Below are 12,308 nucleotides of genomic sequence, written 5' to 3' on the forward strand. Positions count from 1 at the left end.
GCGTCCATAGTAATACGTAGTAGTAGTAGTGTAGTAGAGTAGCTAGTAGTAGTAGTAGTAGTAGCCGGTAGTAGTAGTAGTAGTAGTAGTAGTAGTAGTACAGTATTAGTATTGGTAGTTGCCGTCGACCTCAGCGCGCTGCGCGTCGCTGCCTACATCCGAGAACGGAACACACGGGACGACATCGCGGTCGACCGTGATCGACCACGCCGCCGAGTTCCCCGTCGCCAGCGATTGCACCTTTGTTGTGCGTCCGTGCGCGTGCGTGCGTACGTACTTGCATCGCATGCACCGCATAGACGCAGCAGCAGCCGCCGCCGCCGCCGCGCCGAGCACGTAAACACAAGAAATGCGTACGTCTCCGACGGGTTAGGACGTCGCGCTCGCGCGTGTGTGTGTGTGTGTGTGTGAGTGAGTGCGTGTGTGTGCGTGTGCGTGTGAGCGAAGGAGTCAAAGTGTATCTACGTACGAGTGAACGAACACTAGTGTACGTGAGAGTGAGCGACCGTGTGTTCGCGCGTGCCAGTGTGAGTGCGCGTGAATGCAATTCGGCGAGGCGAGCGTATAGTTCGTAGCGGTGCATACATGTAGTAGGCATATAAGCTGCAGCATAGTAAGTACACCACTGTATCGGACGGGAAAATGGCTGGAGAAGTGCGATTCCGATTGACCGACAACCGTGAGTTTTGAGAGAGAGACGACGATGTCTATAATGTCATTACGATTACTCTACATTATTGTTATTGTTGTTGTTATTATTGTCATTATTATTATTATTATTGTTATTATGACATTGTCTGTACGTAATATTAGATATTACTTGTACCTATTGCGTTAATCTAAACGTTATTAAAATAATAAAATGTACGTATTTCCGTTTTTTCCGGCTCGTAAAGTTTTCACGCATCCGGCGCGAGAACACACTACTCTCGTCTAAGCCTTTCGTCGAGTTAATTTGTTGTTTTTGTTTTTGTTTTTTATGGACTACAATTTCCACACTTGTGCGATAATATTAACAATAACAATAATAACGTAATGATAATATTATGATGCTAATTTTTTTTTTTATGCATTTTTTGTATTATTTATTTATATATATATATATATATGTGTATGTATGCATACGGATTATAATACGTGTTCAATACGCACACCCGTGCTGCTTCATTGTGTTTTTATTGGGTTTCAATTTCAGATTGACATTCATTTCGTATTCGAATATATTTTTTCAAAGAATAAAGTATCGTGTTTTTACGTTTTAATGCTATTTTCTATAGGTGTTTTAATTGTTAAATGATTATGAAAATATCAAGTACTCTGAGACCCTAGTACTAGTAATATGTAACTATACATATGTTACTCCATACCTATAGGTTTATAATATAATCTAACAATTTAAACTAAAAACTATTGCCTAGTAGTTGATACAGGTATACCTATAATATGTTCAATAACAAAATATTAATAAATAATTATAATCTGAGCATTTTTTTCTAGGTAGGTATCTAAATTTAAACAAAAAAAATATACCTATTAGCTACCAAAATGTTTTAAGCATTTTATTATTATTTTTTCGTGTATTATTAATGTGTATTAATATATTTTAATATCTTAAACTTAAGAAAAGACGTAATTTTATTATTTATTTTGTTATTGATTTACGAGTAACATAGGCAAAATATATTCACACAACATCGTATTTTTTATGGATTTGACTGATTTGAGTATTTGATTTTAGAATAAAATCACCTATTACAGAAATAATGTTATTGACGGTTTCATAAATTTAATATGTGTTCAATTCTTCATTTGACTATATAATAGACTATAAATATGAATAATAAACTATTTTTCGTAAAATTAAATGGATTAAAAATGAAATTCTACCGTCTTCAAAAAAGAGTATTCAAAATTATGTTAGACCCCTAAAAATATTATTATCAATATTTTTTTAATAATTTTAATTTAACTCTAACATCTAAAATAACTCAAAAATCATAAACAACGATTTTGCGTGAATGTGTTTTGTCTATATTTAGCGTGAGTCAGAAAGAGTAAACAAATATTTGTTTTATAAAATGTTATTGTTATAATCTCAAATTACTTAATAACACTTTTTATTAAAAAAAAATATTGAGAATGGCCAATGTATAGAAATTTATTAATTTACATATTACAGTCAAATGTTGATTAAGTACCTAAAATTTATAATGTATTTAATACAGTAAACAATTTTGATTATGTCATTATATTTAGATAAAAAATTTCAAATGGAAATCATTCATAAAAAAATTTAAAATCATTTTAATAATATATGTATTTAATAGTATTTATATATAATTAATATTTTCAAAAGCATATATAAATATTTTTAAAAATATTTAATCATATAGTAAAAAGTCATCAATAAAAAAAAAAAAAAAAACAGTTTACAAATATAATTACAAGTACAAGAAGAATAAAAGATGACTGTAAAGTTATTGTTTTATCACATGTTACATGGTGCCTTAATATTATGAAAATTGCTCTCCTATAATTATTTATGTTGTAATTGTTCATATATCTTTATGTGTTATTTTCTTAAACAGTTATTAAAACGTTGAAAATGCATACTTATTTTTCTATTACTATTTCATAAAAAATGGATAATCATTTACCTAGTACATACCATAGTCAAATTCTAAAAAAAAAATGTAATAAGATTTATTTCTGTGGATGAGTATCATTTTAAACTTAATGTATTACATATTCATCAAATCTACTTTTCATACATCATAATTTGAAAATGTTATTTAAATTTAAAACCGATTAGATCAATATTGTTTATAATCAGATAATATAATTTATTAAGACACATTTTTAGAATTGTTATACTTTTATTTTTGTTATAGTAATTAGAATCAATTTTATTTTAGATAACTATTTTAGTAAAACATTTTTTTTATACTTATATGGAATACACAATCTAATGCATTATGTAATTTTTTTTCAGTGGATCCACTTCAAACATTGGATATTTGCCATGAGATTGTCAACATGACATTTTGTTCATCAGACAGACCTTTTACCATAAAAAAATGTACAAAAAAAAGATGTGTTGAAAGATATGATAGCTCAGAAAGTTCAGACAGGTATGTAACTTATTTACAATTATTATTTTAATTTTGTAAGTTAAAATAAATATTTGTGAATTTAATTATTATATAACTACATTAAGTTCAGAAACTTTGAAAACAAAAATAATAAAGTGGATATCACAATATGTATAACAGATTTAATAATAGGCTCTTAGTGATTTTACCTACATAATATTTATTTAATATTCAAAAGATTTTTTTTTAATTATGATCTTTTCTTATTTATTTATAGTTGAATCCTGGTATTAATGTAACTGAGAATATTAGATATAATATACTTAATATCATAGAATTTGTTAAGAAGATAATAGTTATAATTTTTACTTGTTTAAGCATTTAAAAATGACCATAACTCACTTTAAAATTAAAATAAAAAAAAAAAAACCTTAGGATCACTAGATAATATTTAAATTTAAATTTAATAGTGTATACAGTATACACTTATTGTAATATTAAGCATAATTGAGTTAAATAGGTTCTTCATAACATGCAATTTGCTATATTATGCATTTGTAAGATTAATATAAAGCATTCAAGTTTATTAATTAATATTTTTACTACATATTGTTTACATAACATAATATCTTATAAGTTCATTTGAAATTTTGATTAACAATATCTTAAGGAAATGTTTCTAATAGTTATTATGTATTTAAATGGAGATTACAATATTAAATCCACACTTAAAGGATTGATTGTACAATTAGGAAACACTGTTAAGTATAACAAATTATTAACTATTAGGTTAACCATTACAAAAATTTAGTAGATTTATCTTTTAACTGTCATACTAATATTATTTATTTTATTATAATATAAGATATAAAGTTGACATTAAAATTATAGCAAGTACCAAATAAATTCAATTACACCTATTTTGAAGTAGATAATAAATTTAGTTTTGAGTTAGATTTTAAGATAAAAAGTTAATTTTTATTATTCAAAACAACCACATTTTTTTTTTATTTTAAATTAATTTTTACAATTTAATATTGTTATACAAGTTTTTATAAGTATCCTTTTTACTCTAATTAATCCTCCTTTTTAAATATGTAAAATGATTTTATTTTACTAATATTAAATTTTTTGTTCGAATAATTCATAGTTTAGGTATATTTTTAATCAAAAAACATAGAACAATTTTTTATTTTTACTGATATTCCATTTTTATAAATTATTTATGATTTTTTTTTTTATCATAATTATAATAACAAAACATTTTTTAAAAATCACTTATCAACCTAAAAATTAAATATGCTTCCCCCCTCTACCCAAGTAGGGAAATACTGCTTTAATTAGTCAAATAATCTACAATTATACTATTTTTTTTTGTTATGTACTCATGTATAATTAATAATTATTATTTTCTTTACATAATTTTTAAATTTAATTTTTTTTTCTATGTTTTTACAGTGATGGGAAAGTTATTTTTTTAATTAGCTTATCAAGTACATAATTTTCAAAATTAATTAGTTAAATTTCAATTCATAAAATTTAAATAGTCGTAAATTATATAGTTGAATGTATTATTGCAAACAATAGAGATCCAATTTTGTGATTGTGTAAAAATACACAATAATACATAAAAGTACATTAAATAAAATTAAGTAAATCTTGTATTTACCATAATACTATCAATAACATAAAATTTATTTTTTGCATATGGAGCTAGTTCATATCCAATAAAAAATATTATAAAAATAATTCTAATTTAATTTAACTACATGAGTCATGCAATGTGATATTTTTTAATATTAATATATTATTTTATCTTATATCTTTATTTGCACTATTAACTACAAATCAATAAAAATACAAATATTCCGTTGACTGAAACATTTAATTTCTTCAAAAAAATATGGGCAATATTTAACGACATTTTCTATTTTAATCTATTCATTTAAAATATATTTTATTTATTATGATTGTTAGTTTGTTAATGAATAAAAAAAAAACTTTCAATTTATTAAGTAATAAGAGGTTAGTTTTTGTTAATTTCTAGTAAATTTAATCTGTTCATAACATTAACGTGCAGTTTACAAAAAATCAACATGTTTTTTAGAATATTGATTCACATGTCAAAATAAATTTAATTTGTTCCACAAATATTACAAAATGCATAATATGTGCTTGACTGTATGTTTTTAATCTGTTAGCTACTCTTACTCTTAGCCAAAGCTGGTTGTTTTCTTTCTGATCTGTATGTATACAATTTACTTTAAAAAATAAATAAAACAAATAGAACATATACAAAATGGGAGTATTTTAATTTATACCAAATATTGACCCTCAACTAACATACGTATGGTATTAAAGTTTAAAAATTTGTGTGTAACAATATTTGTTCTGCTTATAATTTATTTTTTTCACTAAATTTTTATTGAGAAACTATGATCTAATTTTTTTCAGTGGTGTTGCAACATTTATTACTGAGCTTGGATCACCTTTAACTCCAGATAGTCGAGTTAGTGAGTATTCTATTCCTTCTCCAGATGAATGTGAACCTGTAATGCCACCCCCGCCACCTTTAGCAAATTCTGCTGATGAAATTGATTTAGCATGTTGGCCATGGAGTGAAGAATGGGCAGCTGATTGTTCTAATATTGAATTATTTTCTGATGCCTGTGATACTACTGATTATTGCAAGACAGATACAAACATTGCCAACATTGAACTTGACCAAAATGCAATTGAAGATGTTTCTTGTAATGACAAATTAAACATTTTTCAAAATTCATCAAAAATAAATGACTTGTTTAATTCATTACCATTAGCTCAGTGTAAACTTATAGAGTCTTCAGATATTAAATCTGAATGTGACTTTGTTCCTGATAAAAAGTTTCTTGTGTCTGATGAAGAATCACCAACAAAATTTACACTTCGTAGTTCTGATGAACATTTTTCTAGTGACATCATTACATCTCTACAATCCAATATCTTAGATAATAAATGTTTACTAAAAGATGAAGAGTCATTGTTATCTTTACAATTTCCATCTTGTACCCCCTCGACGTGTTCAGATAGTTTTGATGAGACTGATTTTAAACTATGTGAAGATCATATGAATAACAGTATTTCAATCAAATACATAAAAGATGAAAGTGAAAAATTAAGTTGTAAAAGTTTAATTGATACACCTTCAACCAAGAATTTCAAATTAAATAATAATATTTCTGATGATGAAAATGACTCTAATAGTCCACATAAAAAATTGTGTGTAGATCAGACAATTAAACTACAAAATAAGGGCAGGTATTTTATGAGATCTTCTTCTGGTTCTTCTCATGATTTATTCAAATCTAAAATTCCTCACTTGCTGGACCAAAACAAAAATGTACAAGATAATTTAAAGTCATCATCAACAAGATTGAATTGCTCTATTCGAAATCCAATAAATAAACATCAGCATTGCGACATTAATGGTTCAATAAAAAATAATGAACAACTTAATTATTCCTCAACTGAATTAACTTCAGTTGGTTTTGATTCTAATAAAATTAGATTTCCAAAGTTGGATAGTCATTGGATTTCATTGAGAGGAAATATTATGTGTCGTTGGAATAATTGTGATAGTCATTTTACTGCTACTGCTAAGCTCATTGAACATCTCCAGGTTAGTAGACATTTTATTCAATGTTTTTTTTTTGTTTTTATATTTCTTAATTGTGTATATTAATAGCAAAACAGATAAAATATATTTAATGTAAAAAAATTATGAAATACATTTAATCAAAGTACTTAATTTTATTACATTTTACTACCATAATTATTTAACTTGATATATTTTTACTTTCAGGTAAAACATGTTAATTCTCAGAAGTTTAGTGAAAGTTTTGTATGTTTATGGTCAGACTGCAAAGTATTTAATAAACCATCTTGTTCACGTTCATGGCTTGAGCGTCATGTATTAAGTCATGGGGGTAATAAACCATTGCAGTGCATCGTTCAGAAGTGCAGACAACGTTTTAGTTCTCAAGTAATTATAATTTATAATTTACTACTAAAAATAGTATTCAATCTACTTTTTATTTTTAAAAATTTAAGTCTCTAGTAGTGGAAAAACTGAAAACTTTCATTCAAAAATTCTTTATGTAAAATTTAATTTATCTTACTTGAAAATACTAATAAAACCAATTTATTTATTTTAACTAAATGTTATTTCATATTCCTTTTTTAACATTATGTTGATATTGGTGTTTGAAATACTCATAATTAAATAATATTATTAATAATCAATATAATTTTGATATATTTATTTATCATAAAATATTTTTAAATTTTTTAATAACTATAATTTTAATATAATTTTTTTAATTTTTTAGATAATGCTTGAAAGGCATGTGAATCAACATTTTAAGACTTCTAGTAATAAAGAGGATGAAGGTGGTATAAATGGTAAATTAATAAGAAGAAAAGGAAAGAAATTACGTCTTCGTAGGCAACCATTCACTGGTAAATATAATTTAGCTCTTAAGAAGTAAAATTAATTTAAACTTTAATTCAACTATAAAATTATTATTTTTTTAGCAAGAAAATTTGATTACTTTGATCAAGCTACAATGATGGAATTACAAAACCAGTTATTTTTAAGTACACAAAACAGTCAACAAGATTTTATTGATTACAGCAGAAGAGCTATTAAATTTCAACCTAATGTAAGATTATTTTATCAGAGCTACTAATTTTGAAGAGTATATTACATATCCTCATTTTGATAGTGTTACAAATTAATATTTAATTATTTTAAAAATTTAAACATGACATTTTTAAAATACTAAACTGGTAGGTGATATTTATCTTAACACTTGTAAATAGTGTGATATTTAAAATTTAATATCATATTATAAAATATATAGTACTATTTAACAATTGCAAACTACTTTTAATGTGTTTTATGAGTAAAAAAAAAAATCAATGCATGTCTATTATTTTGAAAATACTTACAATACCTTCATTTAAATTTATTTGAAATATAAATTGTATTAAAGGAATATCCTGAATTATCTTATAACACTTCAAAGCTAGAGCTTAGAAGTAAACAGCTGTACCAAATGTGTTTAATACTGTAATTTAAGTAAAGTTTAATTTGTTAGTATTTCAAACCTAATAGAATACGAAAATAGTTATAATTAATAACTTATGTTTTTACAATTTTATTATACTGTTATAAATTTATTATTTTTTAGATTATTGCTAGAAGAGTATTAGAAGGAAGTAAAAAACAAGAAGTGCTGATGCGATGGTTTCCTCCTAACATGTATGTTTCTGCTAAAATCAATTTATAAATTACCTATTAAAAATATTGATATTAATATTATTTTCTTTAACTATATTTAATACTAGATATAGGCATATAGGATACTAATTTTATAATATTGGTTATTATATTACATATAAATTAGTTTTCATAAATGTATATTTTATTTTAAAAACTAAATATTGATTAATAGTGGATATTCTTTGAGTATGGTCAGATGACTGTATTTGGTCGGCCTGTCACCAGGACTTCATTATTTGTTATATTTAAGAGAACTTCACATCCGTATGTATTATCCCCGTCTTACACACGTACGACATGGTAAATTTTCGTTCACTAGTTTCAATAGTGTGCTTTTAGTTTTGATATTAGAGTAAATTGACCTATTATCAAACTTTTAGGTAAAAACATTATCTGTGTTTTCTTCTTTTGTTGGTTTTTCACGATATTTTAATTTTTAAGTGAATTGTGAGTATTTTTATATATTTCTATTTTTCATACTCATAACTCACTTAAAAATTAAAATATCGTAAAAAAAACAACGAAAGAACACAGATAATGTTCTTACTTAGAAGTGTGATTATTGATAATTGGTCAATTTACTCTAATATCAAAATTAAAAAGCATAATATTGAAACTGGTGAACGAAAATTTACCATGTTGTACATGTGTAAGACGGAGACAAAACATGCGGGTGAGACGTCCTCTTAACATTACAGATTAGACAATGAATATATTAATTTATTCTAGTAGTTTGGTAACAGATATTAGGCATTATAAGGTACACAATTCAAGCAATAAACGTTTTAAGTGACATTAAATATTTATGAAAAATTAATTTTAGTAATATCAATTATTGGTTAGACTTTTATAGACTTGTGTTTTGTCATTGTGCAAATTACAAATCACTGTAACATTGCAAGTAGAGAAAAACAGATTTCTGGCCAAAGAAATTCTTGAGTTAAGATCTTATGAACTGTAACAACAATGTTACATCGTTTTAATTAACAAAATTAAAGTTTTCTACCTTTTAAAGTCATAAGTTTTTGTTATTGTAACCGAAGTATAAAATATAGATCAATGAGATCTCCAAGTACTTATTAAACAATTAGATATAATTAGGTACTTAATATTCCCAATTTTATGATAGTAAACTTTATAATAATTAATATTCTCTTTTTGTACATATTAATTATTAACTTTAATTTCTAATTTTATTATAAATTTTGTATTTGATAACATTTATCAAAGTTTACTAGTGATTGCAGACAATCATTAGTGTTATTATTATTATCTTTTTTTTTTTATTGATCCTATTTAAGCCTGGAAACTAAGGCCATTAGCGGCATTAGCTGTGGATAGGAACAGTAGGTTTTTTTTTGTGAAAGGTTTTGTTTGTAAGGTTTGATTAGTAGTGTTAGAACACGTGTGTTTATGTGTGTGTGCCATCAGAGGTGTTCCCATTAATTTTTTGAGAGTATACTAAATTATCAAATATCAAAATATAAACATTTAATATAATAAAAATATTTTCTTATGGTTTATAAAAGTAAAGCCGGTAAAGAGCATGTTATTTAAAATGGAAAAATTTTAAATATCCTCTTTATATTATTTCGTCAATATTTTCAAATATTAAAATAAATATTTAAGATATGTAAATAACGTAAATATGGAAAAATTATTTAATTAAAATTTTTTTTGTTTTTTCCTTTGTATATGATTTGAGTATACTCATAATTTTGTAAAAATGTTTTGAGAGTTAAAATTGCAAATCGATTGAGACTTGAGAGTATACGTATTACATCCATAATATTGAAAAAATATCTTGAGAGTATACGGCGTATATATAGTATACCCTATGGCCTATGGGAACATCCCTGTGTGCCATAGAATCGTAACTAAATCCCAAGCTAGTGACGCCGGCTGATGCTTGATCTCATAACACATTAGTGACTGAGGCCAATCATCGCGCCGTACCAGGCCACTGTGTTATTATTAATGCTATTGAATGTATCACTTTATTAATTGAGCATTAAGAAATATATTATTCTGAATTTCACCAAATTGGCTGGTATTAAATCAGCTCTCACCTAACTATAGATATTCACTGAAATAGAATTTATATTATTATCTATGTATTACTGAAAATATAATTAAGTAGGTACTATTTTGAGGAATGAGGGGCTTATATTTTATTAAATTATATACTTATGAGGATATTTAAAACTTAAATTTTAAAATGTTATTTTTTATATAGGTAGTTATTACAGTTTTATAAAAATTTATGATCTTATAATATTTGCTTTGATACTACATTATTTAATTATAACATATATTTTTTATATTATAGATTAGAAGACGAATGGATCACTTGTGATAAAAAAACAAATTTCAATGTGATTGAACGTGTTGTGCCTATTATGTCAATGAGCACAGAAAATCGGGATTCAATTACTAAACTGTTTGGTAATATTTTCCCACCTTCATCTCGACGTTCACGTAAATGAACATTTTAATATTTCTACTCTTTTGTAAAAGAATCTATTTTACAAAAGATGTCCTTAGTTTTTATTCTTCAACAATTCTTGTGATATTTTAATTTAGTACCTAAGTAATAATTTTAATCTACCTATGTGTCTTGGTTATACAAATTTTATAGATAAATAATGGTACAAATAAGTGCCTCGAAATAGATAGTAATAATTATTATGTGATACAAATGTGTTATCACCATAATTTAATTGTCTATAAATACTAGTTCATTTAACACTATACATATCATTGTGGTCAATCAGGCAAATCATTAGTATATCATAATATACGACCGATAAATGCAGAGTACTTACATTTATTTTTACTCTAAAACGTGTATTATATTAGTCATTTTGTTTTGTATATACTAGTCTAAATGTGCTCTGTAGTAAAAGGTGTATATTGTTATATCTCATGCATTTGTCTACAGACGTGAAACATGCAATAAGAGTGACCATAAATGAATCAAGATATATACTAATTTTGTACTTTAATAATTATTATATCTATCACGTTATTCGTATCTTCTGTTATCTAGAATCATAACATTTATATTTTTATAAAGATATTTAAATATATATTTTTTTCTAAAAACATAGGAAAATGAATACAGACTAAATATTTAAATGTGGTACTGACTTTTTAGTGCCATTAAAATTTCAATGACTGATGGAACTATTTCTTAGACATTTTTACAGTAAAATTATAAACCATTTGTCAAGTATTTTAATTTATTCAAATGAAGACATTTTTGTATTTATTTATTTTTTTCGTAAAAGAACATTGTATTACTAATATTTAATTTATTCAAATAATATTTCATGACAGATCTCAGTTAATTGTATTTGAAGTAGTATTAATGAAATAATTACTCATCAATAATTTGAAAAATTTATCATACCAATTCCATGGGTTTTATAATTTGCTTATTAAAATAATTTATTTTAAAAATAAAATACGATATGTACCTAATACAAATCAGATTTTTACTAATAGTATTATTGTTTATTTTCTTAACTACATAATTAGTGTGTACAGTATAGGTAAATAATTTGTTATTGATTAATTAGAAAATGATATTTTCATTAAAAATAAATATTTATGTACAATACATGGGCGTAGCTAGGATTTTAACAGGGGAGGGGGGCATTTGATAACCTTTTTTTTTTGCTTTTTCCATTTTATAGTAAAACTTATACGTTTCTTATAAGTTAAAGACTGAATTTATATACATTTTAAATCGTGAAAAATATGCAAGAAAAATATGCATAACATTCAAAATTAAATTTTATATTTGATATTAATTTTGCAGTGATAATTATTTATTATTTTACTTAAATTTTCATAAACAGTTTATGATGTATAATATAGCAAATATACAA

At 24.9% G+C, this 12,308-nt stretch overlaps 1 protein-coding gene across 2 annotated transcripts; it reads left to right on the forward strand.

Moving 5' to 3' along the window:
• Nucleotides 1-212: 212 nt before the first annotated feature.
• LOC112596598 lies at nucleotides 213-11,618 on the forward strand. Of its 2 annotated transcripts, none has more exons than XM_025342358.1 (8): nucleotides 213-679; nucleotides 2,993-3,131; nucleotides 5,547-6,750; nucleotides 6,934-7,113; nucleotides 7,460-7,589; nucleotides 7,665-7,792; nucleotides 8,324-8,394; nucleotides 10,745-11,618. In XM_025342358.1, the coding sequence occupies exons 1-8, from the start codon at nucleotides 643-645 to the stop codon at nucleotides 10,899-10,901; spliced, it is 2,046 nt and encodes a 681-aa protein (XP_025198143.1). In that variant the 5' UTR covers nucleotides 213-642; the 3' UTR covers nucleotides 10,902-11,618. The 2 variants fall into 2 exon arrangements, with proteins under 2 accessions (XP_025198143.1, XP_025198144.1); XM_025342359.1 differs by having other exon boundaries at nucleotides 213-613.
• Nucleotides 11,619-12,308: the final 690 nt, after the last annotated feature.

The sequence above is a fragment of the Melanaphis sacchari genome, unplaced genomic scaffold, assembly GCF_002803265.2.
Source record: "Melanaphis sacchari strain LSU unplaced genomic scaffold, SCAv2.0 Contig32_pilon_pilon, whole genome shotgun sequence".
Lineage (NCBI taxonomy): Eukaryota > Metazoa > Arthropoda > Insecta > Hemiptera > Aphididae > Melanaphis > Melanaphis sacchari.

Coding starts and splice junctions, on each gene's coding strand:
- LOC112596598 (XM_025342358.1), top strand. CDS start 643: ATGGCTGGAGAAGTGCGATTCCGATTGACCGACAACC. Junction 680..2,992: donor ATTCCGATTGACCGACAACC/GTGAGTTTTGAG, acceptor ATTTTTTTTCAG/TGGATCCACTTCAAACATTG. Junction 7,114..7,459: donor GACAACGTTTTAGTTCTCAA/GTAATTATAATT, acceptor TTAATTTTTTAG/ATAATGCTTGAAAGGCATGT.